This window comes from Antechinus flavipes, chromosome 2, assembly GCF_016432865.1.
Source record: "Antechinus flavipes isolate AdamAnt ecotype Samford, QLD, Australia chromosome 2, AdamAnt_v2, whole genome shotgun sequence".
Taxonomy (NCBI): Eukaryota; Metazoa; Chordata; class Mammalia; order Dasyuromorphia; family Dasyuridae; genus Antechinus; species Antechinus flavipes.
The window spans coordinates 348732006-348758588 of NC_067399.1; the positions used below are offsets into that span (position 1 = coordinate 348732006).

A 26583-nucleotide genomic window follows, 5' to 3' on the forward strand; every position below is an offset into this window, starting at 1 on the left:
CCCTCTTGGCCTGAACCTCTATTGAGCACAGGGACAACTCTATGACCCTTGTCAGCTAGAAGCAGCTACAGAAAATGAGACTTTGTTCCTTTGCTCCAAATGAATTTGGGGGGACTACTTGAGGGGGGCAAATGATGTAAATTGTATTCCCTTTAATCTTTGGAGGGGCCCTGATGTAAACTGTGTGTGCCCCCTTTTGTGGAGAGGGATTGGAAAGGAAGGGGGAAGGGTATGCCTGACTCTCAAACCCTCTCAGCCTCTGAGGGGTGGGGAAGGGTATGTGTAGGGGACTATACCCTTCCCAGACAACTCCCAGATAAGTAATTTCATTCAATTGGAAATCTTGGCCTGGGGCATAGTCAACATCCTCTCTTGAGTTGCTCAAACTGCTCCCCAGCTCTAGGCCAAGATTAACTCAATATAACCAAGAGTTTATCAACCCATCTTGCTAAATTCCTAATCAGGAGTTTGCCCACTAAGAAAGCTGTCTTCTTAGCATAAATAAATTCACTCTTGTCACAAACCTCAAGCCGGTATTCATTGGGCTTTGCAAATTCTTTTGCAAAGCCTGTGCAACTGGCCAAGGGGGATCCCATTGCTTTTAGGAGATCTCTTACACTCAATTCTCACAACCTCATCATTATGGTTCCCAGTACATTAAGGGGACCATTGGATGGGGTGTTTAGATTCTCTCCCATTGGCTCCAGCTTCCATTGATGTGTTCCTTCCTGTGGTAGGGGGTCTCGTCTGCCCCAGGTTCATATAAGTACTTAATAGTGATATTAGCATTTACAAAGAAATATTTACATCAAATTTATAGGAAGAACAAACATACAAAAACATGTCCCTTATCCTCCATGCTCCCCCCAAAAAGGAACATAATAAGTCTTTGGTATACTTCATGGTATGAGAGGGCGATTAGATTCACAGTTCAGTTTAGTTCCTATATTGCAGTGTTCCATCAAGTTCCAAGTCCAAACTCTCCCTTGAGCTAAAATCCCAGTTTCCCTTGTCTTTTCAGAGCTTCCCTGATGAACTGGCTGGCTGTGGCTGCAACCCAATTCTGGCTCCAGTAGATATATCACTCCTTTTATGTAGATCTAAAAAAGACAAGAAAAACAAATGAAAACATAACCTCAAGACAATTTTTCAGAGTAAAACAGGAGAGTACTCTAACAAGTTCTTAGCACTTGCACTGGAAGTAATGTGCCCTCCATTCTATCTGGATATACAAGAAAGACCCTATGTTTAGTGTCATAGTTTTAAAGACAGCCTGTTTTTTTTTAATACAGCCAGTGGAAAGCGGCCATTTGGTAGGGGAATGCAGAATGTCTTCTAGAAGCAGGTCCCTGTGTATTTCCTAAATGACTGCCTCCAATTTGAGTGATTTGAGCATACACAAAGCAAAGCTCTGGTTACACTAAGACACTGAGATTCTTTCCCTTAAATCTATCAGAGAAGAGTTTACTCTTGATAAAGGAAATGCCTGATGTAGCATCATTTTTTTTTTTTTTGCAGTTAATTTAATAACTTGTGATTATATCCTAGACTGGATTGAGAGTTGGCAAAGGATAATCTAAACATCTGTTTAACTTAAGTCTTATGTTAATAGGTGCAGATCTCATTGGAGCACAGAGTTTTCTAAACATTGGATTTGGGAGACATTGGGAGTAATTATGGGAGAATGGTGCAATGTGAGAAATATATCTGGTTTCCAGTTATGGAAATTAAATTGGAGAAATGAAACTTAAATTAGAAAACTGAAACCTATAAGGGTATCAAAGAATAATCAAAGATATAGGTTATCTTCCCTTAAAAGAATGTAAGAATGTAAGCTCTTTGGGGGCAGGGACTGATTATGTAATAAGGGGTAGAGATTCATGTCATATAATTTCTGTAACTTCCAATTAATGGGGGATCAGGGGAGGGACTTGTGCTTCAGGATAGGAAATAAAATGCTGCCTTTGAAGTGAAGACACAAGAAAGGTGTGTCTACTAACTTAGGCACTCATCCTTGCAAGAATGTAAAATAAATCTTTCCTGCATTCATCACTGAGTCAGTGGAATTCAAGTTAAGTTATTTTGTTTCTTATAAATGGGGGCCTGTCCAAGATCCAGACATTATGAGTTGGTGGCTTCTGGCAAAGCAGGAGGAGATGCAAGCCATTGATTGTTGATTTCAATGGCCTCATGGATCAGTTCTGGGTCTTCCACTCCTAGACTGTCCTAGATCCTAGGACCATGTTGGTTAGTAAGGTCACTGATGAATCCAGGAAAACAGGAAGGGAAATAGACATTCTGTCACAGCCCAGCAACTCTGTCTGCAGACCAAGGGTAAAAACGCAAACTATTTATTATCGCCATTGGTGGCTGGGACCATCTTGCAGGGTCTAAAGTGTCAGACATATTGGTAAAATGGTTGTTTAATGGTGGCAGGAAGTGGGAACCTCTGGGACATATACTCCTGAAAGAGAGGGAATGTCAGGAAATCTAAGTGTGAAGGGCAGGTTGATTCTCCAAAAGCCCCCACAGCTGTGAATCATAACACACTTGAAAGAATTGGAAATTAGCCTTTACTGACACAGATGTTGCTTGTGAATTGGGAATGAAATAAATTAGAAGAGGGAAAAGGAGAGAAGTAAGAGAATACAACTGCCTCTCGGTCTCCTTATATCATTATCATTTTCTCACACGAAGGGATCTGTTTTGCTGGACAGAATTAGATCACCAGCAGCTACTAGCAGGTGGCTCCCATGACACATTAGTGATTCCAGACCACTGGAGTGTGGAGATTTTTATGCTGGGGTAAAGGAAGAATTTACACAAGATAAATTTACAAAAAACTCTAGGAAAGAAGCAGTAAAGAAGTTGGATCACAGAAGAGGTTCTTCTTTAGGAAGTAGGGAAGGACAACTCTGCACTAGACAGAAAAGGAATTTTAAAAAGCTGTTTGTGTTTGTATGTATATGTGTGTGTTTTGTCCTCTATTACAAAGTAAAAAAAAAAAAATTGGCCCCTACATTTTAGCTAAAAAATTTTAGGATTTAAAAGCACTTGTTTAAAAGCCATTTTAAGTCTCTGTGTGCTTGTCAGGCATCTTGAAACAAACCTTAATTTTTCTTAAGCTTTCAAGGTTTTCTCTTTGAGGGAAATGACCAGGACCGATGCATATGAACTTTTGTTCACTCCAGCTTCTTCAAAGAATGGTAGGTACCCCAAAACCTCTGCCCCAGTCTGGAGGCAATCTCACATGGGTCCTTATGTCCCCCAACCCTGTAGAGTCCCAAAATTCTCTGGGGACTCTGGACTCTAAAAGGTATGATCTATTTCCATGAAGCTTGGGGACATCTAGGGAAATCCACTTTACATGTTAAAATCTTTCCACCTTCTCTACATAGTAGTCCACATAGGTTTTAAGGAAGAGAACAAAATTTAGGAGAGGAGATAGAAGCCATTCTCATTTTGCTTCTAGAGGCCTGTGTCTCCATCTCAGGTCCCAAATAGTTTACACCCAATGCAAATTAAGACAATTCTGAGGTATCACTACATTTCTCTCAGATTGGCTAAGATAACAAGAAAAGATAACGATGAATGTTGGAGATGTGAGAAAATTGGGACACTAATACATTGCAGGTAGAGTTGTCAGTTGATACTATTCTAGAGAGCAATTTGGAACTACGCCCAAAGGGATATCAAACTATGTATACCCTTTGGTCTAGGAGTGTTTCTTCTGGGCTTATATCTCAAAGAGATCATAAAAGAGGGAAAGAGACCCACATTGCAAAAAATGTTTGTGGCAGCCCCTTTTGTAGTGTCAAGAAACTGGAAACTGAGTGGATGCTCAATTGGAGAATGGTTGAATAAATTATCGTACATTAATGTTCTGAAATATTCTTGTTCTCTAAGAAACAATCAGCAGGATGATTTCAGAGAGGCCTGGAGAGACTTACATGAACTGATGACTCATAAGTGAAATGAGTGGAAACAGGAGATCATTATACATGGCAACAGCTAGATTATGCGATGATCAATTCTGATGCATGTGGCTCTCTTCAATAATGAGATGATTCATATACTTTAACATATTTAAAATTTATTAAGATGTCTACCCGCCATATAAGGGAGGGGGTGGGAGGAAGGGGAAAAATTGGAACAAAAGGTTTTGCAACTGTCAATGCTAAAAAATTACTCATGCATACATCTTATAAATAAAAGGTTATAATAAAAAAAAATAATGAATGAGATGATTCAGGCTAGTTCCATTAATCTTGTGATGAAGATGGCTATCTGCACTCAGAGAGGAGTATGGTAATTGAGTATGGATTATAACATAGTATTTTCAATCTTTTTTGTTGTTTGCTTGCATTGTGTTTTCTTAGTCATTTTTCCCCCCTTTTTGATCTGATTTTTATTGTGCAGGATGTTTTTGGAAATATGTATAGAATTTAATTTATAATTTAATTTGGGAAAGATTATCTGAATTAAGCTAGTAACCCATCATTTGAGAGAAATACCACTGATATTCAAATGGATTCCTGAGTTGGCTAAAGGTGGGATTGTTAGCTAGTATAATCATGTTCTTGCTTTTTTCTCTCATAGCAAAGTTTTATAATTGGAATAAGTGGTCCATAGCAGCTATAAGCACAATTCAAATATGTAATATTTTGCTGTTTTCAATCTGAAAATATGTACTCATTAGGTACATGATATTTGGTCTAGTCATCTATCTAGTGCTAGATGTATATGTATAAAATAAGGTCTTTAAAGATTTCAAAATAATGGAAGAATAATTAATGCAACTGTCCGTAGAACCTGTTACTTTACTGATTATTAAAACTAAAGCTGAAACATCTTTAGTATGATTTAAAGAAGAGGATTTTAGTATATTCAAGTTTTCTTAGAAGGATATAACTTATGAACTATTGTTAACATCATTGGGAAAATTAATTTTATTTAAGTTTGTTACTAATGTGGGAATAATGTTTATGTGGTGCTTCCTATGGCACAAATATGTTTTAATTTGAATAACTTATTTGATATGAAAAGCTGCTGGTCAATCTATATTGGCCTCTCCTAGATCACCCTACAACAGACCCTGGTAAGAGGGTTTCTGCTTTTCCCCCTGCTCTGAGTGCTGCAATAATATTTGGTACTTAGGATGAGGATATCAGGTTAAGATTTGGGTTATTACTGAGAAAGATAATCTACAAACAATTCAGTTTAATACTTGTCAAATTATAGAATTATAGTGGCTTGACTTGCCATAGACACATAGTTACAATAAATATTTGTGTCCTGATAAAGAGAGGATATTGTAGAACTGCTTTTCCAATTTGGAATAATGTTTGGTTTGCTACAACGGCTGGACATTTAGGAAATGCAGATCAAAAAGTAAGTTGGGAATAGATGTAATAGGTATAGCTCTCTTACAAAGATTTGGAATCAACTCAAGGATTAAAGGCAAGTTACAGACAGCAATGCCCGAATAGAATTGGTTAAAATACTCTGTAAAGAGTCTGAACAAAAAGCAATTTCTATGTTTGTGCTATAGGTTGCTCCACATCCCAGATAGTACCATTCCCTTTAGACATGGAAAAATATGAGAGTGAATTCCCCGTTTCCAAAATAACATTGCAATGTTTTTTCTCCCTTTCCCTTGTGTAAGGGAATAATTCAGGCTATATTAACCCTTAGTTCTGAAAATCAATGTTTGCCTCTCATGACAGAGTGAAAGATTCCAAAATTCAGGGACTACAGTAGCATGTACTGTAATGTCAGAGAAACTGAGAGAGGATAGAGATTAGAGAACAACTTAATATTTTATTTAAAAGGGAGAGATGTACTGGGACCAAATGGATCCATGGTTTGGTCCCAGGGCTGAATGAGACTTTCATCTCTAAGAATCCAGCAGCGAATGTCGGATACAAGATTCTTTTATAGGGTAACAAGAACGATGACATAATGGAGGGAAATACCAGAGAAGCTCCTGATATTCTAATAATGTCTAAAATAGTTAAAGACCTTTATCCCATCAAACATTAAGAGGGAATGATTATAGCCTGGGGTCTTGGGGTAGAGTAACTAAGGTAGGACAATTAGGGAAACTGGGTCAGGACATTAAAAGGGAATTGTGGCACAACATATGTAAGTCTGGAATGTAACTGAGGGTAACTCTGGCAATTTCTCAGGCATGAGCATACCCCAAGCAAACTTTGGGTGGTATTGTGGAGGCCGCACTTTCAAATGTACTTTGCCTGGGAATTGAGTGGGCACCTGTGCATTGATCCAATTCACCTTGGCATTCAATAAAGAAAAATTGAATCATGAAGAATTAAGTCAAGGATAGTGACTGATTTCAAGGCTAGTGATCTAGTTTTGATTTGGGTCATTCCTATCCTGGTGAGTAAATATTATTGGATAAGTTAAACAGAAAAGCAGTGAAGTTCCCTTCATAGTAGGTAGAGCATAGCATAGTAGGTAGAGCAGTTAGAATAGAAGCAGAATCTCATGAGAAAATGAATGACTAGAAAGGCTACTGGCAAAAAGGAGGAAATATGTTACAATAGGAGATAGGGCTGTATAAGAAACAAAACTATCAGAAGAATTAGCAGAGAATTCAGGGATTACTTATCCATCTGTGCAAGGTTAATAGACTTAATTAAACTGAAGAAATGAAACTTAAATTAGAAAATTGAAATCCACAAGGACATCAAAGAATAATTAAGAGTAGAAGTTATCTTCCTCTCCCTAAAGGTAAGAAGAAGTTGACTCCAGGCATGGGGACAGTTTGGGGAGACAGTATCATGTGTGCAGAAAAGGAAAGAGAACAATATGTTTAAGCTACAAAATTTGTAGAGAAGAATAACATATAAGAAAACTAGAATGATAAGAAATCAGGTTATGAAGAATTTTAAATGCCAAACAGAGGAATTTATATTAGATACTAAAGGTAGCAGATAGTTACTGGAGTAAGGAAGTCACATTGTTAAATTTGAATTTTAGAAAAATCACTTTGATATTTGTGTGCAGAGTGAATTACAGTGAAAAGGCTAAATAGGAGGGCATCTAAGACTAAAGAGGTCACAACAGCTTAGGTGAGAGGTGAAGGCCTGAACTAAAATAGCCACTGCATGAAGGGAGAAAAGATGCTATCCAAGATATGTTGAATAAAAAATACATATGGCTTTTACACACATTGTACACACACACATTTGTGTATGTCTCTTAGTTGTCTGTAGTTTAGATAGCAAATCCTTAAATGAGAAATTTTATCCATTTTATTGTTTGTAATTTTCCCTATACCTTATTTGGTTATGAATACCTCTCCTACCCACAGTTCTGTTTGGTTGTGTTTTTTGGTGAGGCAATTAGGGTTGAATGACTTGCCCATAAACCAAGTTTTGGTAAGGTAAATTTAACTTATACAGAAAACAGCTTTCAGCTGACCAAAAGTTGAGGAAGAATGATCCTGATCCCTGATCCATACTTCTCTTTCAGGCAAACATAAATGCACAAAACATTAAAGCCAAAGTAATATAATAATGATCATCAATATTAAAAAAATATCAAGTCTCATCTTGGTTTGTTTGTTTTTTCTTCCTTGTGGTTTCCCCTTTTGTTTTGATTCTTTTACAACATGACTAATATGAAAATATGTATTTATATCAGATTAGTTATTGTCTTGGGGTGGGAAAAGGTAAGGGAAAGATGGAGAAAAAAAATTTAACTGAAAGTCTTACAAAAGTGAATATTAAAAACTATCTTTACATATAATTACAAAAAATAAAATACTACTAAATGAAAAAAATAATAGGAAGTCTTCCTCTTCCAGGTAACCCATCCCCAGCATCCATTTAACCAGCATATTTTATCTTGTGAACCAGATGTTACATGCATCTCTTGGAAATTCTGGAATAGTTCTTTCTCAGGGCACTCCTGTAAAGAGCTTCCTGTTGGCAGATCTGCTTCTCTGTTTCCAAGTCACTTGCAGAAATTCCCTTGTTATTTCTCCTAAAATCTGTCAGTAACAAAGCACAATTCCTTCTAAATTTGGTTTTCCAAAACCAAAACTAATGAATCTATCTCAAACCTACATTATGAAGCTAATTCTATGAAAGATAGAGCTAAAGAACATCAAATTCAGTTTTTGCTTACTAGGCTTCAAGAAGAACATAAAAAGAATTCATGATAATGAAGAGGAAATCAAAGCAATTATCAGCAGTTATTTGGTCCAATTATATGCCAATGAATTTAATAATTTAAGTGAAATGGAACAATTCCTAGGGAAAAATATGAACTGCCTAGATCAAAAGAAGTGGAACTAAGTTGTCAAAATAAAGCTATTTTAGGAAAATAAGCTAAACAGGCCATAAATCAGCTTCCTGGGAAAAAAAGCATCAGGACCATATGGATTTGCAAGTGAAACGTTTAAACATCAAAAAAGGATGGCCCACCAAACTCTTTTTATGAAATAAATATAATGCTGATACCTAAATTAGAAAGAGCAAAAACAGAAAGGAAATTTAAAAACGAATATGGATGCAAAATTCCTAAATAAATTACTAGCCAAGAGACTACAACAATATATCACAAAAATGCAGATATGGTTTAACATAAAAGAAACTATAAACATAATTGGCTATATTGATAACAAGAGTAACAAAAATCATGATTATTCCTTTAAAAGATACAGAAAAAGCTTTTAATAAAATAGCACTTGTTCCTATTAAAAAAAAAAAAACTTGAAAGCAAAAAATATTAAGAAATACCTACCAAAACTGTTAGCATTTTTTTTTTTTTGGTAATGGGGATAAGCTGGAAACCTTCACAACAAGATCAGGAGTGAAACAAGGATGCGTATTGTTGCCAATATCATTCAATATCATACTAGAAATACAGTAATAATAAGAAGAAACAATTGAAGGAATCAGAATAGGCAATGAGGTAACAAAACTATCACTTTTTTTGCAAATGATATGAAGATATACTTGAAAAACCCTAGGGATTCAACTGAAAACTTAATTGAAACAACAATTTTTCCCAAAAAGCCCACATATCATCATTTTAATATATCCTCAACCATACATTGCAAGAAAATATAGTTAAGAGATACTCCATTTAAAATAACCTTTATGGGTCATGGCATTAAATACCTGAGATTATACCTGCCAGGATAACTTAGGAACTACATAGTCATAATTATAGAACTTTTATCATGTCAATCAAGTCAAATTTAAATTCAAGAAATATTAATTGTTCATGGGTAGGCAGAGCCCCTTTCATAAAAATGATTATTCTACTAATTCAATGCCATCCCAATTAAATTACCAAAAAATTATTTTATTGAACTAAAGAACAAAACTCATTTGAAAGAAAAAGTCAAGAATATGTAAGGAATTAATGAAAAACATGTAAAGGAAGGATTGTAGTATCAGACCTTAAACTGTATTAGAAGGCAATAATGATCAAAACTATCTGATATGCTTAAGAAATAGAAAGGTGAATCAGTGGAATAGAGTAGATATACAATATATACTAGTAAGTGACAGTAATCTTGTATCTGACAAATATAAAGTTTTAAGTTAGTGGGATAAGAATTCACTATATTGTCAAAATTGCTGGGAACACTAGAAAGTAATTTGGCAGAAATTGGGTATAGGAGCACATTTCTTTTAATTTTATGGCATAGTTACCTTTTACAATGCTCTTTCAACCCAAGATTATAAAAAAATTGGATACTGCTTCTACTTTTACTCTATTTGCCAGAAAGTGATGGACCAATTGCCATGATCTTAGGTTTTCTGATGTAAAGTTTTGGGTAAACTTTTATACTCTCTTTAATTTTTAATCTTCTTTTTCCCTTTTCTGAGGCAATTGCGGTGATTTGCTCAGGGTCACACAGCTAGGAAGTATTAAATTTTTTGAGGATAGATTTGAACTGAATCCTCCTGACTCCAAGTGCCAATGCTTTATCCACTGCGTCACCTAGTTGCTCCTTGTACTCTCCTCTTTTACCTTTATCAAGAGGCTTCTTATTCCTGTCAAGAAAAGCAGGACATAACTGGAACTAGGTCTACTGGACCAAAAATGCTTCCTACCCTACTGTTAATAACTCCTTTTAACTTTTACTTCCTTAGTTTTCTCCTTTGAATCAGGTGAAAGCCTAAACATAGAATTTTCCTTTTCACATTACTAACCTTTGCTCTCATCATGAAAATGTTTCCCCTAATTTGCCAAGAAATCTCTTTAGGCTCATCCTTCTAGATGTCAGTAGCCACAAGCAGCTTTGTTTCTTCTTCTCCTATGGCAGGATGCTGCCGATGGAGGCACACCCTTTTCAGAGGTATAAATCTGTCTAAGCACTAAATCTACTGCAGATTAGACACATTCTAAGGTCCCTTATTTACAAATTATTGATTTGATTGGAGTACACCATATATCTTCCTTTCCTGCTTCCTCTCCTCTCTTCTTTTATGTGCCCTCCCATTATGCAGTTTGGTCCCACAAATCACCACCACCAATACCACCACCATTCACCTGTAGATGTTGTGAGATTCAGTTCACAGTATTTCAGGTCTGTTCCTCCACCATCACTGTTATTTAAGTTTGACTTTTCCATTTTTCTGTACACTTTTAGAAAGAAAGCTCTTAATGAACTTCTTTTTAAAACTGGTTATATTGTTCTTAATGTGTATTTTAACCCCAAAGCTTTCTCTCTTTTTCTTTTTCTGATACTTGCTGATTCCAAGATTGAGTTACAAAAAGATGTTGAACTTTTCCCCCTTAATGAACACACCCATTTCTCCCCTGACTCTACAACAATGTAAATGCTTTCTTTGGGTGCTAATTTTAAAAGTACCTCAATGACATTTTTCTTTGTCACTCTTTGATTTATATGGGAATTAAACATTTTCTCATGAGTGGCTAGAAACTGGAAAATGAATGGATGCCCATCAATTGGAGAATGGCTGGGTAAATTGTGGTATATGAATGTTATGGAATATTATTGCTCTGTAAGGAATGACCAGCAGGATGAATACAGAGAGGCTTGGAGAGACCTACACGGACTGATGCTAAGTGAGATGAGCAGAACCAGGAGATCATTATACACTTCGACAACGATATTGTATGAGGATGTATTCTGATGGAGGTGGATTTCTCTGACAAAGAGACTTAACTGAGTTTCATTGGATAAATGATGGACAGAAACAGCTACACCCAAAGAAGGAACACTGGGAAATGAATGTGAACTATTTGATTTTTGATTTTCTTCCTGAGTTATTTTTACCTTCTGAATCCAATTCTCCCTGTGCAGCGGGAGAACTGTTCGGTTCTGCAAATATGTATTGTATCTAGGATATACTGCAACATATTTAACATATATAGGACTGCTTGCCATCTTGGGGGGGGGGAGAGAGGGAGTGGAAAAAACGAAACATAAGTGATTGCAAGGGATAATGCTGTGTAAAAATTATCCTGGCATGGATTCTGTCAATACAAAGTTATTATTAAATAAAATTAAATTTTCAAAAAAAAAAAAAAACATTTTCTCATGTGATTAACTTTTCCTCACTTGAAAATCATGTTCAATTCCTTGACCACTACTCTAAAATAAACTGGGAATTGCCTTTGTAAGTTTTAAATAATTCTTTATTTTGTAAGTAATATGTCAAATTTACCTATTATGGGTTTTCAAAGTTTTCCTGATATGTTTTTTATTAATTTTGTTGTAAATATATTTATATTTCCATGCCATGGAGCATATGTAGCATGTTCCTAATGACTCCTATTTTTATAATGGAACACATACTTTCAAAAACTAAAACAAATACAAATTTCCACTTTTGTTCATTAGGATAGTTCATTTTACATAATATTTAAGGTGGCAATCTAGGATGAACTCAAGAGGTGTACAATGTGAGAAATGGTCAAAATCTGTTTCTATAAAATTGTTTATTAATTTTCTCCCTTCTGATTAAAGCCTTTTTCACATATATTACATTTATAGTGTTCTTCGCTATGAATTTTCAAATGTTAGTGTGTGGGAAAAGGTGAAGGACTTACAGATTAAGCACATATTGATCAGAGATTGTTAGCTAAAGTAGATCAAGCCTACAGGCCTCAGTTTCAGCTTCTCTGGACTCACAGGATTTTAGATAAAGCCTGCACTACATTCCATTGTCCAAAGAAGGGATTACTGGCTGAAGAAGCTGTACATCACCTTATCTACTGCATTCCACTAACCAAATAGGAGAATACAGATTTAGGTGACCAATCACAACATATAGAGAGTGGGATTTTGAGGGTTCTTTGTCTGAAATGTATAAAAGCTGTAAGTATTTTCAAGGCTCTGGCCCTATCCTGCTGTGAAATTTGGCTCCAGACCAGGATGGGGTCCGCTTCTCAAGATTCTAATAAATAATTCTGCTTTCTATGAGTGATCTCTGTAGTAGATTTGGGTAGGTTTTTCTGTCCCAAACAGTTGGGGGCTCGACCAGGATGGGGTCTTTGGGGGGACGGCTGTGCATCTTGAACAGGGACAGGTGCCCATGGAGCAGTTTTCTTCATGGTCTCTGGCTCTGGGTGTGCAGCCTCCCTTCCCTTTAGCCAACGATCTGAGGCAGAGATACTCAGTGGAAAGTAGAATTGAAGACTGAAGAAAGTAGAGAGTTGGGAGTTGTAATTCATTCAGAGTAGTAATTCTTTCAGAGTAGCTCAGACTGCATTAGTCTTAAATCATGGAAAGGTAATTTGGGAACTAATTTGGTCTTGTCTCTCCTTCTGTCTTTGGCTGACTGCAGTGGCAGCAAGCAGCAGCAAAGGCAGGAAAAGGGGGAGAGAAGGAGAAAAATAAAAACATAGATTGAAAGGGATTTTAAAGTTTGGAAAGTTTAAAAAAAATTGAAGAGCAGTATGTCAACATGTAAAGAAAAAAATCTTGAATGGAATATCTAGGCATTCTCTGTGAAGGCAGAGAACTGCACTAAACGGGCTTGGAAGTTTAGAAGAAGCTCCATTTGGATTCTGGAAGGGAAGAATTTCAAACTTCTCTCCAGGGGGAGGGGGGAAGTCCTGAGAAAAGCCCCTAGTCTGTTTTGTTGATTTAAAAGCTCTGTTAAGTTTTAAGAATAGTGGTTAAGAAATTTGGGACTTGGTTATTTGAAAATTTGCTTGTGATTTTAAACTTTTTAACCTGATGTACTAATTTGTAAGTAAGAAAAAACTAGGCTGAAGAGTTTTTCAGAGCTTGCTAGAGTAAAGGGCAATAAAACCTTATCTGATTGAAACTCAGATGGGAGAAAACTATTTGATTAGGGCCTTTGGGATGATTCTGAAATTAATAGGAAATAATTTTGCTATTGCCTTTACATGCTAGATTTGTTTATTCTGAGTATAAGTTCTTGGAATTTGTTTGAATATTGATGCCTTTATTACTAAAGAGGAAAAAGAAAAAAAAATTGTCTATTTTAAGAATGGGAAAAAAAAAAAAAGCCTGCTCTAGTTAGAGGAGAGGGAAAAAGCAATAAAAGTCAAGCTTAGCCTGGCCTGGGCAATAAAAAGCTCTGGAGATAAAATGCTAATTGCTGTGAGAAGAAATCTGGCAGAGAAAAAAAAAACTTTTAAAAACATTTAGTTTGTATTTAGTTTGATTCAGTAGGTTACCTTCTGAAACATATTGGGTAATTTGTTAACAAAAGTTATGCTTTATGGAATTTTTTTTTAAGCTATTCACTATATTGTGAAGCTTAAAAGTTTTGAAGGAAACTGGAAAGAAGAATGCAGGTGATTTATGAAGGATTGATTTGTAAGAGCAATTAAAAGTTTGGATGATGTTAGGGAACAGGAGAAGGTACTGGGAAGGTATTCGGGAGTAGGAAGAAGAGGTGGGGGAGAGAGAAACGAGAAGAGGATCCTTTGTCTTCAGAGATTCAACTCACATCCTCCCCTCCCCCACTGCTTTCTGCTACTTTAGCAATGGAGCATCTAGTAAGGAAAGTTGTTGGAGATTGTTTAAGACGTGTAGCAAGAAAGAAAGAGAAAGTTGGGAAGCCATGGTAGACTTGGGAAGAAACTTGATATTGGGAGAAAGTAAATAAATTGATTGCCTAAATCTTGAGAAGGATTCTTGTGTAGGAAATTGAATGGGAGAAGGGTAGCAGCGGAAAGGGGTCTTTGTTCCCGCTGCAGCCAAACTGCTGAAGAAAGCAGTCTAGTCTTTTAAAGAGACAGGCTGCTCTTACAAGGTGTTAATTGACTGAATATTTGTTTCTTTGAAACATAATGGTTTTCTTGTTTAAAGAATATGATCAGAAATGTGACCTATAGTTTGAAAGGGGTATTCAGAAAGTTTAGTTGATGTTTTTAAGAACTTTTCAGATTCTTTTATGTGAAAATAGGAAGTTTTAATTAACTATATTGATGTCAATTATTTAAAGGGACTCCAAGAACAATAGTTTTTGCCTTTGTCCTTTAAAAAATGTTTTTGTTATGGACAATATGTAGTTTGGAATTTTTCTGTGTATTGAGTATTTCAAAAGCAAAATGATTGGTATAATATTCAATTTATGGAACATCTACTTGGGTATATAAGAATTGTGTGAACATTTTGGGATAAATTTCTTACAGTTAAAAGTCTTACAATATGTAGATGATTCTCTTGCGGCAGGGAGAAAAAAGAGTGTCCTTGTCTAAGTGACTATCAGTTTGTTAAATTATTTATGAGCACAGGGACTGCGAATTTCTCAAGACAAATTGAAATTTATGAAATGTGAGATAAAATATTTAGGTCATTGTATAAGTGAAAGGAAAAAGCAATCAGATCCTGTAAATTACTTGAGGGAAAAAATGGAAACAGTAAAGTTAAGGGATTAGCACACAGCGCATTGGTCACTGAAATTTTAACCATAACTTATGTTACCTAAGAACATTTGCAGTGATTCATGTGCAGGGGCACCAAAAAGGAGATTCATTTGAGACAAGGGGAAACTGCTTTATGGATAAGGAGGCAAAATGGGCTGGAGAAGAGGAATCTGTAAGTACAGAGGAAATGATGGTGCTAATTCTGGCATATCCACCTCAACTGGGTCCACCTTCCTTTACCGCAGAAGAGAAGCAGGAAATCAAAAGCCTTGGCGCTCAGGAGGATAAAGAAGGGCACTGGTTCCTCCCTGATGGCAGAGAGGTACTGACCATAGCCAGTATGAAACATGTACTCCAACATTTACATCAGGGCAGTCATTGGGGTGTCTAAGACCTGTGTGATGTGGTGCTGACTAAGTTTGTGGCACCAGGCTTGTACACAATAGCAGGCAACTTGTCAGCGGCGTCCTATTTGTCAAAGGATGAATAGGATGGCCCAATAACAAGCCCAAAAAGCAAGAGGGCCCCCTGGTATCAGGCCTTTCCAAAACATACAGGTGGACTTTACTGAACTGCCATTAGTGGGGCATCTCAAATACCTGTTGGTCATAGTGGACCATCTGATCTCATGGGTGGAAGCTTTCCTCCTTGCCTGGGCAACTGCCTTGGCAGTTGTAAAAGTACTCCTTGAGTATATCATTCCAGGGTATGGGTTGGTGGAGCAGGTAGATTGGGACCAAGGCACCCATTTCACAGTTAAGATCTTCTTATCTGTGGCCCAAGCTCTAGAAATATCATGGGACTTACCTACACCATGGCATCTCTCCTCATCCGGTTAAGTGAAAAAGATGGATAAGGAAATTAAACAGCAACTGACTAAATTGGCATTAGAGACACAGTTGCCTTGGACCAAGTGCCTTCCCCTTGCCTTATTAAGAATTAGAACAAAATCCCGAAGGGATGTGGGATTATCACCTTATGAATTATTGTATGGTCACCCTTATCCAAAAGGAATTCAAAATTCTTTCTTTGATCCAATATTTGAGACCAAGGATTTGTTTTTAAGGAAATGTCAGGTCTTTACTGCAACATCTGAAAACTTTACAACTAAAAGGGCTTATTGCTCATTCTCTTTGCTTAAGATTCACAGTGCATAAGTTCTAGCTTGGAGACTGAGTCCTGGTTCAGATGTGGAAGGAGGACAAGCTGACCTTGAGCTGAGAAGGATCATTCCAGATCCTCTTGACATCAGATATAGCAGAGCGTACACAGGAAAGAGGGTGGACTCAGCATATCAGAATTAAAGGACCAGTGGACACTCCAAGGGTGTGGATTTCCAAACTGAATCCTGAGAATAAGCTGAGACAAACATTGAAAAGGAACTGATGAACTGTGCATGTAAAATCTTAATAATAGTATTGATATGGGGTACCTTATTGGGGTATTGCCTAAATCAAACAGATACAGGGCCATGGATGGGAGAGAGTAAGTGTGAATGGACTTGTACCTGTTGACCAGAGAGGATAGATATTATAGATTGTGGTGAGCATAGAAACAGATGGAGCAAGTCAAATATTGTTTGTGATGATGGGTCAGTGCTTAATTGTATCCACCAGCATTCATCAGAGGGTAATGAGGACAAATTGGTGATGCTAATGGGTGGAGAGATGCCTGGCCCCCAGCACAAATTATAAAGGAATATGGACCAGTGACATGGGCCCAAGATGGTGGTTGGAGATATTGGACACCAATAAATATATTAAACCGATTAATTCAACTGAAAGGAGTCTTAGAGGTAACAACTAACCAAAATGCCCTTAATCTATTAGCTGATCAAGCCACCCAGACAAGAGAAGTGATTTTATAACATTATCTGTTAGCAGAGGAAGGAAGGGTCTGTGAGAAACTAAACCTGTCTACTTGTTGTATGCAAATTGGTGAAAACAGACAAGTAGTAAAAGAAATTATTAAGGGCATTCATAGGATAGTTCATATGTCTGTACAAGTTTGGAAATCTCCCTTCACAAATAGCTGATGGTCTTGGTTTGAGGGTGGTGGGAACAGCTCTTATGGTATGGACTTATTGCAATCAATGGTATTATTCTGTTGCCATTATGTTTACCCTATATAATTACATTGGTAACAAGAATAGTTCAAAGATCACTGTCAAGAATCTTTCATACAGAGGATGCCATTAAAATGATGATTTTAAAGAAAGAGGGATGGGAGGCAGTATCAGGGGATGATCCAGATGAGGAGATTAACAAGCAATGTGTAGAGATGGGGGATTGTATGGGAAAAGGTGAAGAACTTACAGATTAAGCACATATTAATCAGAGACTGTTAGCTAAAGTAGATCAAGCCTATAGGCCTCAGTTTCAGCTTCTCCAGAGTCACATGATTTTAGATAAGGTCTGTACTACATTCCATTGTCCAAAGAAGGGATTGTGTGGCCGAAGAAGCTATACATCACCTTATCTACTGCATTCCACTGACCAAATAGGGGAATACAGACTTATGTGACCAATTACAACATATATAGAGGATGGGATTTTGAGGGTTCTTTGTTTGAAATGTTTAAAAGCTGTAAGCATCTTCAAAGCTCTGGTCCTATCCTGCTGTGAAATTTAGCTCACACACCAGGATGGGGTCCGCTTCTCAAGATTCTAATAAATAATTCTGCTTTCTATGAGTGATCTCTGTAGTAGTCAATTTGGGTAGGTCTTTCTGTCCCAAACATTAGCAACATATCTCATTTTCCACATTCTGTACCTTCATAAAGTTCCTTTCCAGAATGAAGTCTTTGATGTTCAGTAAGTTGATGTCTCAGATGTATCATAGGCTACTGAGAGGCTTTTTATTGGCAATTACAGTCTCAGAACATTTTGAATCAATTTTTCTTTATTGTAGATTTTTATCTTGACAACTGGCAAGCCATCGAGGAGCTGAAGGATGGGTTTTTCACACAAGTTCATATAAGTCTTGTCACATTTTTCTGAACGCATCCTGCTCATCATTTTATAGCACAATTTCTTCCATCACAATCACAGATCACAACTTGTTGAGCCATTTCCCAACTGCTGGGCATCCCCTCAATTTACAATTTTTTCCTGACACAGAAAGAGCTAGTATAAATATTTCTGTACATATGGGTTATTTTCCTCTTATCCTTTTGGGATACATACATAACAGTGGTATTGCTTATAAAAAGGCATGCAGTTTAAACACTGTTCCAAATGAATCTCCAGAAGGGTTGGACCAGTTTACAATTCTACCCATAGTGCATCAGTGTCTCAATATTTCCACATTTGATCCAACATTTGTCCTTTTCCTTTTCTGTCATGTTAGTCAATTTAAAAAGTATGAGTTGTTGTGATTTACAATCTGCTTATGATAAATGATTTAGAGTATTGTTTCATGACTACTGATAGCTTGGATTTCTTTTGAAAAATCTTGATTATTTAGCAATTGGGATACTGCTCTTATTTTAATAAATTTGATTCACTTCAGTATCTATTAGAGAAAGACACTTTATCAGAGACACTTATTGTAAAAATTTTTACTCCAATTTCCTTAGAATTTTAGTTGCGTTGGTTTTATTTCTGAAAACCCTTTTAAAATTTCATGTAATCAAAGTTACCTATTTTGATTTCTGTTATCCTCTGCCTCTCTCATATACATTCACACACTCACTCTCTTGTTGGGTCATAAACCTTTTCCTTATCCATATATATGACAGATTCATTTCTTATGCTGCTCAATTTGCTATAAAAATAGCAATATGTCTAATATCTAATATCTAAATACCTATATAATCATTTTGACCTTCTTGGTAAATAAGTGTGAGATGTTGCTTTCTGTCCAGTTTCTGCCAAACAACATTCCAATTCTGCAACAAATTTTAGTCAAATGAGTTTTTTCCCTCCCAAAACTTTAATCTTTGGCTTTATTAAACACCACATTAATATGGTCATTTATTGTAGTATACTGTTTGATTAATCTATTCCACTGATCCACCACTATTTCTAACAACTTTTCTTAACCAGTACCAGACTATTTTAATAATCACCACTTTATAATATAATTACCACTTACAGTTCAAGGTCTATTAATATAGCTAGGCTACTTTTCTTCACTTTTTTTTTCATTTTCCTTTATATTTCTCACTTTTTGTTCTTCCAGATGATTTATCTTTCTTGTTAAATTGGGTTCAACCAATTTCTTAGCCAGTATCAGACTCTTTTAATAATTACCACTTTATAATATAATCACCACCTTATAAAAGTTTAAGATCTAATGTGACTAGGCCACTTTTCTTCATAATTTTTTTCATTTCCCTTTATATTCTTGACATTTTATTCCAGATGATATCTCTTTCTTATAATAATGTTGAATGATCATAATAAGACTACAAGTTAAGTTGGTTCAATGCATTCAACAACTGGAAAGAGAGCCCTTGGCTTTTGACAGTCCCCAAAAGTGAAAGGGAAGCTAATAGGAACTGTAACAGCACAAATAAAAGGGGTTCTTTCGAGAAAGGTAGAGACCAATGCCAGGAAATACAACAGCATTCTATGGACTGAGATTGGCAAAGTACAGTTTCCAGTCTGAGAAATTTCACTGCACTGAACTGAGATCAGAAATATAAGGCATTAGAGTTAAGAATAAGGGTGAGGCAGAGATTTGAGAAATGTGATAACAAAATTCCTGGAACATCCTAATACTGTTTATTCAAGGATGACTTCTTCCACCCAGGGCATGAGTAGAATTTCACCATTCAGTTCAAATCCTATCACAAGCATAAACATGAAATTACTATGTCACTCTGGACAAGCCACTTAACCCATCTCAACTTCTGTTTCCATATCTGTAAGTTGGGGATAAGAATAGTACCTGCTTCACAGCAATGTTGAGAATCAAGTAATATATATATTAAATGCTTTGGAAACCTAAAAAAGTGATGATGAGGGATGACAATGACAATGATGACAACACAACTGAGGAGGTTGGAAGTTACCCTTTGTCCCCTTTTACATTCAACTGATCCCATAATGATAAGTTGCCACTATAACATGCTTATTAATGAGGGTCTCCAAAGGAAGAGGCTGAGTTCCTAACAATAATGGGTTTGATAAATTAGATTTATGCAAAGCTCTAATATGGCCTGCTATAACTTATAGCTAGTTTAACTCAGGGGCATTTAGTTACTGCCTTCTTAAAAGTACTTTCTTACAGTACTCAGAAAACTGCAGGCTTTAGCTATAGGTTTTATTGTACAACTATGCAGAAGTAGTCTGATAAACCAGTAAAATCTGAAGCAGATATCATGGCAGCAGAGTCTATTTAAATAGGCACTCTGAGCATAAACACCACACTGCAAAGAATAATGATAACTTTTTTGGGACGGAGCTTTGGGTATGTAATTCCTAAAACACAAGGCTGATAACATAATTGATGACAAGCCATGGAAATATCAATACAACTGTATGAGGAAATATAACACTATGACATTAGGGGCCCTTCAGTTTCATCGCTGCCATCTGGTAGGGAGTCAGCATCTGTACTGAGCCCCTTTGGGGAACATCATGTAGATTATTTTGTGTCAAACATAGGGAAACACTTGGTGTTATCTGAATTCTCCCATATAATTAACCAAGCAACACTGGATACCCATGGGGAGAAGGAGAAAGGTTGTTGTGAAATATATTTCTTTTTTAGTGATGGATATAAAGAAAGCAGAAGCCCCTCTAAATTTTCCACACACAATTTTGTGTGGTCCATAGAGGAAGGCAAAAATGGCACCTTGCCACAGGGAATGGAACAAAGTCATGCCTATCACAACTAATAGTTGTGACCTCTTCAATGTCATTGACCAACTAGTTCAAGTCTAGAGTAAGTGATAGGTGATCACAAACTAAATCAGTGCTTTTTTCTTCATTTCTGCAGCTGAGAAGTCCAGAGTATTTTGCTTTGACCTGGAAGAGTCCAGTATAATTTAGCCATCCTTCCACAGGACAACTTGGAATTGTGACTCTTATTGATACATTAAAGTGGGAGGTTTCCCTTCACAAGGATCTTGATGTATGCCATCATACTGCCAATGCTGCTTGTACCATTGTGGCCTTAGCCACAATCATTGAAGTCCCAGATAGGCAGATAGCCTGGCTCAAATCAGTCTTGACTGGGCAATCAAGTCTAAGAAAGTCCAGGGTCCAGCCTATTAAGTTTTTGGGAATATGGTGGATAGGGAAAACTCAGAATATTATGAACTGATTTCTCCCTGTACTTGGGAGACTTTCTACTAACCAGGAGCCTTGTTTCCTGCTTCCTGAGAGATCCCTTAGGAGAGGCTGCCACAGGCCTGCTACAGAGAAGAGGAACAAGGTTAACCTTCCCTTTGATCTCAGGTCTTGCATCTGCTGTGTCCATCCTTGGGGGGGAGAGGAAAACAGAAAATTTCTGTCTTCTGTCCACTAAACTTTTTGAAAATGCTATGGTCTATCAATGAATGGTTCTATTTTCTCTTAACATTTCTTAATATTCTCAACTTTCTCAATAATTTGGCTTCTCAACTCATCATTCCACTGAAGAGAAAACAGAAAATTTCTTCTGTAGATTCAACTTCCATCTCCAGTTGTGCTACTTTGTGCTTATTTTCCAGTCTCTGGAAAGTAGAGGGGTAGTGAAATAGGTCCTTCCATCTGACTGTCTGCCTTCCCTTTCATGCTGCATTTGTCTTCCAATTAATGATGAAAATTCTCACACCTGATCATATCCTACAATTCTTAGTGATTCTGAACCACTGAGGGTAATTATTCCCCACCTCCCACCATTCTTTATTTTCTTTAAACACTCCACCTAAAATACCATTCACTTCTTTGGTTACCTGTTTTTTTCTTTTAAATTTTTTTTTCTTTTGAAGTAATTGGGGTTAAGTGACTTGCCCAGTTCAGAGGGCCACAGTGGGGGAACTCTGGGTCAGGTATAAGACCCTTCAGCCCAGAGGGAACCTGCTGACAATGTCTGGTTCGGCTTTCATCTCCCCTTAGGGACATCTCAGCCTTCCTGAGAAGTCTGGGGGCATGACAACCTGTGTTCTATTTGAAGCAGAGATACTTGCAGTAAAGAGGCATCTACATAATAATAGCAAGATGCTTATAGTTAGCACATGTGCAGTATGCTGTAGTGATGTAATTGTACTAAGGTACTTAACACTGACAGAACTTGATATAAAGGGATTCCATATTTGGCCATTCACATGGGTCCCTGCCTCTTCACTCCTCTTCTAAGACCAAGGACTTTGGCTGGTACCAGATCTTTCAGAGAGCTAGTCTGAACAATACTGTCCACAGTCACACAGCCAGGACATGTTAAATGTCTGAAATTAGATTTGATCTCAGGTCCTCTTGATTTCAGGATCAGTGCACCATGCACATCTAGCTGTCCCCTCCATACACTTCTACTGTGGTGTTTGGAATGCCTTTGGAATGGCAATAAACTTCCCTGTCCCCTAAAGCTTTTCCTCTCCTACTCCTATTCTCAACTCAACTTCTCTGCCCACCCTTTCTAGTATTGGCTGTACCCCCACTGGCTCACTAGTTGAGAAAAAGAATCTGGAATACTCTTTGCCCAATACTGCCACTTCCAAGTTCTCTCCTTACTTCCATCACTCAGTTACACTTTTCCTCCTGTGAGGTTCATGCAATTCATATCACCAAATCAAAATCCTAGCAGCTGTTGTCTACAAATCTTCAGGTTACTCCTTTGCTTCCTCAATGTGTCTTTTACCCCACTCACAATTTTTCTTTCCTCTCTAATTCCTGCCTTCACACTTGAGGACTTCAAAATACACAGACATCCTTTGACTTAAACCTATTTCTTTAATCTACTCACTTTCCATGATTTATTCCTCCACCTCATCTCAGCCATGTACAGATGATTATATTTCTAATCCTTCTATTAGCTACAAATATACCATATCTATATTCAAGTATTCCCAAATCCTCTTATCTGACCATAATTTACTGGCATTCCACCTCTTCCTTCCTTTATCAAAGGCTATTCTTCACCCACAACCTTGAACTCCCAATTCCTTGTCCTCTCCCTTTTCTACCAGTCCATTTCCCCTGTACTAGCTACTCTTTCTTTTCCCTATTTTGACCCTTTAGTGAACCAGTTCTTTACATTATCCTCTTCATTTGAATCCCTATCTCCATTTTATCATTAATTGTACCCTGCCAACCCTCAGTTTTGTATGACTCCATTTGGCATCTTTATGTAGACACATACTATTGAATGTTGGTTAGTCATACAATTGTTCTGAATAGATCCATTATAAATTAATAGCATATAATATCAACCGGGACCTCATTTTCACTAGACAATCCTATTATCTTCTGGCTCTCCCAAACTTTTTTTTATCCTTCTCAAATCTTCCATAGCTTTTCCCTTCCACCCATGCCTGTCACTTCTGTCCCGATTCTCAGCTGATATTGTTCAGAAAAACATTGAAGCTGTTCTTCATAAGCTCCTCATATTACTCATATACCATCTGCCACTTATTCCCTCCTTAATCTATACTTCAAATGAAAAGGTAGATTTACTCCTTATCTGGAGTTAATCCTTCTACCTGCACCTGTAATCTCAAGCTGTCTATCCTCTACTGTCCATTATGTCACCTCTGCTCTTATCATTGATTTTTAGTTTTTCCTTGTCTACAGGATCCTCCCCCACTGCCTACAAACATGTTCACCTCTCCCTCACCTTTAAAATAAAGCACCCAAAATAACACTTTTCCTATAATGAGGCCAGATTTTATTTTCACAATGTTTAAACAGGTAAAATATGTAGGGAAATATGTAGAGATATGTAGGAAATCCAAAAGAGAGCAGTGTCCTGAAAAGCTAAAGAAAACAGATTATCAAGGGAGAGAAAGTGATCAACACTGTGACAAGGCTATAAAGAGGTCAATTAAAAAAATGCCACTGCATTTGGCAACTAGGAAATTATTAGCATCTTTGGAAACAATACATTTGGTGCAATGATAACATTGCAAGCCAAACTGTAAGGAGAAAGTGAGAGGACAGAAAATGGTGCCACTTTTTAAAAAGATATACATATTTTTAAAGATTTCTTTTTCAAAAGATTATCTAATCTTTTAGAGTTTAGTCAAAAGGACAAAAGAGATAAAGAAGGAGAAACAGCAGGGATGGAAGAATTAAGTGACTTTTTTTTTTTTTTGGTGTTGTTCCCCCCATTAAAATGTATGCTCTTTGAAAACTTGCTTTCTTACATTTATATCATTCACACTATGCCTGGAATAATTTTCAAGTTTTTTAACATTTGAAATAGTAAGCACTCAATTTATTAATGTTTTTAAAAATTATTAGTCTAAACTCTATTATTTTGATTCACATAAATTTAATTTTGCTTAGTAAAAGTATAAAACCATTTGACTCCAATTACAATAGTGTATAATTTAGTCACAGAAAGTTGGTTGGGGTACTTAGAAGTGAAGTGATTTCCCACAGTCATAGACAGTATGTGTCATAGATGAGATCAAATCCAGGTATTCCTGACAAAAGGGAGGACTGACTCCTAAAAAAGCCCTTTTTTCCAGACTAAATTAAATTAAATTAAGCAAAGAGAAATGAAAGCAATGATACCATGATTCATAACAATAATGGAAGGGAACAGGGGCCAACATTATGCAGGTAGTTCCCCTTACTTACTCCAAAATGCTTAATAACATTTACATTAAGCTGCAAGAACCAGATTACATTAAGTATGGTACTAAACATGGGACTGAAAGGAAAAGTGATGAACTTCAGATTAGATAATACTAAGTATGTAGAGGTAGAAGTTTGCTTTGTGAGCTTTCTTATTATAAGATGATTTCTTAAAAGCAAGGAGACAAGTAGACATATTTGTATTTCAAAAATATGTTAAGTGCATTTTTGGCATCCAATATATTAATATAAATATCATTACAAGTCTAGTAAATCAAATAATATTTAAAAAAGCAAGCAAGAGGCAGTGTTTAATGGTGGATAGAGTGTCAGTCTTGGAGCAAGAAAGACCATAATTCAAGAACTGACTGTCAAAGCTGTGTAACCATAGACAAGTCACTTTCCCAGTACCTTAAATAACTACATGATTCATATGAGTTGCTGATGTTCATGGACGTTCTCTATTATGTCTTTAAACACCTGCTGGGGTACTGAAAGGTGCCTTGTCCACTGTCCCTTCACTGGACAGAGCCAGCATGTCAGGTCAGAAACTGAACCCAGATTCTCCTTAATGAAGATCCCACCTCACATTTTGCCATGCCAGAATGCCATCTAATAAAAAGTTAACTATAAATTACTTGTGTCAGAGATCCTTTGGACAGCTTGCTGAAGCCAAGGAAACTCTTCTTGGAGTAAGTTTAGTTTTTTATATGAATAATTGAAGGAAATGTGAAATTTCAGTTAGAGGTTAATGAAAATAAATTCTTTTTTCTCATCTAAGTTCATGGATTCCCTTAAATCTATTTAAGGAACTGTTGGAGATAGTCTGCTTATGAATTGTTTTCTTTTGTTTTTCTGACTACTTCAGATTTCTTGGTCTACCTCAAATAAATACAGGATTAAAACACTTCTGACCTTTGGCAAGTCATTTAATTATTGGTTTAATCTATCTATAATAGTCTATCTCTAAGATTCCTTAGAGTTTTAAATTCTATGATCCAAAATAAATATTTCATAATGAGCAAAGACTAAACATATACAAAAGTTTAATATTCCCTCTTCATCTTGTTATTATTGCTACACAATTCTAAGTGTTACTCCCCAAATGCTAGCCTGAGAATTAGAATCCCAATATTCTGTATCTTAGCCCTTTCTTCATTTGCAAAATAAAATTTAGATTATATTTCAAATTCTATGAAATTGGCCTTTTTGTCTTTGCATGTAGCCCAGTACTTTGACTTTAAAAAATTGGCTTTAATAAATGTCTGCTGATGAATTACTTCCTAAAATTTATCAATAATATAATGTGGGGAGACTGAAAATTAATCAGTTAGTAGCAATAATATATATAGAATATAATATAGAAAAAATATATAGCATGAGATTAAAATTAAGAAGATTAATTTTAAATAAAGAAGTTTTCCCATCAACTGATTTTTAATTCTGATCACCAGTCTTCACCACAGAAAAATTATGTTTTGAAAAATATATATATATTTTTTTCCTGAGGCATTTGGGGTTAAGTGACTTGCCCAGGGTCACACAGCTAGGATGTGTTAAGTGTCTGAGACTAGATTTGAACTCAGGTCCTTCTGACTTCAGGGCTGGTGCTCTATCCACTAAGCCACCTAGCTGCCCCTGGAAATATAATTTTTTACAAAACACATAACATATACACATCATAAAATGTGAAATGCTATTTTTTTAAAACAAGATTGTAAAGTTCCTTGGATTATAGTTTTATTAATTATTCACTGTGAGTCATATACTCTATTTTAAAGCACCAGCTATAATCCTGAAATTCAGTTTTATAGGGATCTCTTTACTGTGTACTTAATAAAATTACCATATGAAGTCTAAATTTCATAAATAATGCTAAATAGGTTAATTACTTCTCCAAGCACTTTATCATAAAATATTTTGTCAATGAAAAATCTACAAAATAGGATTAAACTATTAAAAGGATAGATATTCCTTTACTTTAACTCTAGTAGGA

The 26583-nt window shown here is 36.3% G+C and overlaps 1 protein-coding gene across 1 annotated transcript in view; it reads right to left on the reverse strand.

Annotated features, from left to right (window-relative positions):
- Positions 1-1090: 1090 nt before the first annotated feature.
- LOC127546687 (serine palmitoyltransferase small subunit A-like) overlaps positions 1091-26583 on the reverse strand; it is a 63804-nt gene continuing 38311 nt past the window's right edge. The window contains exon 3 of the mRNA XM_051973674.1: positions 1091-1100. Within this exon, the coding sequence (XP_051829634.1) occupies positions 1091-1100 (10 nt within the window). The remainder of the gene's footprint in view (positions 1101-26583) is intronic.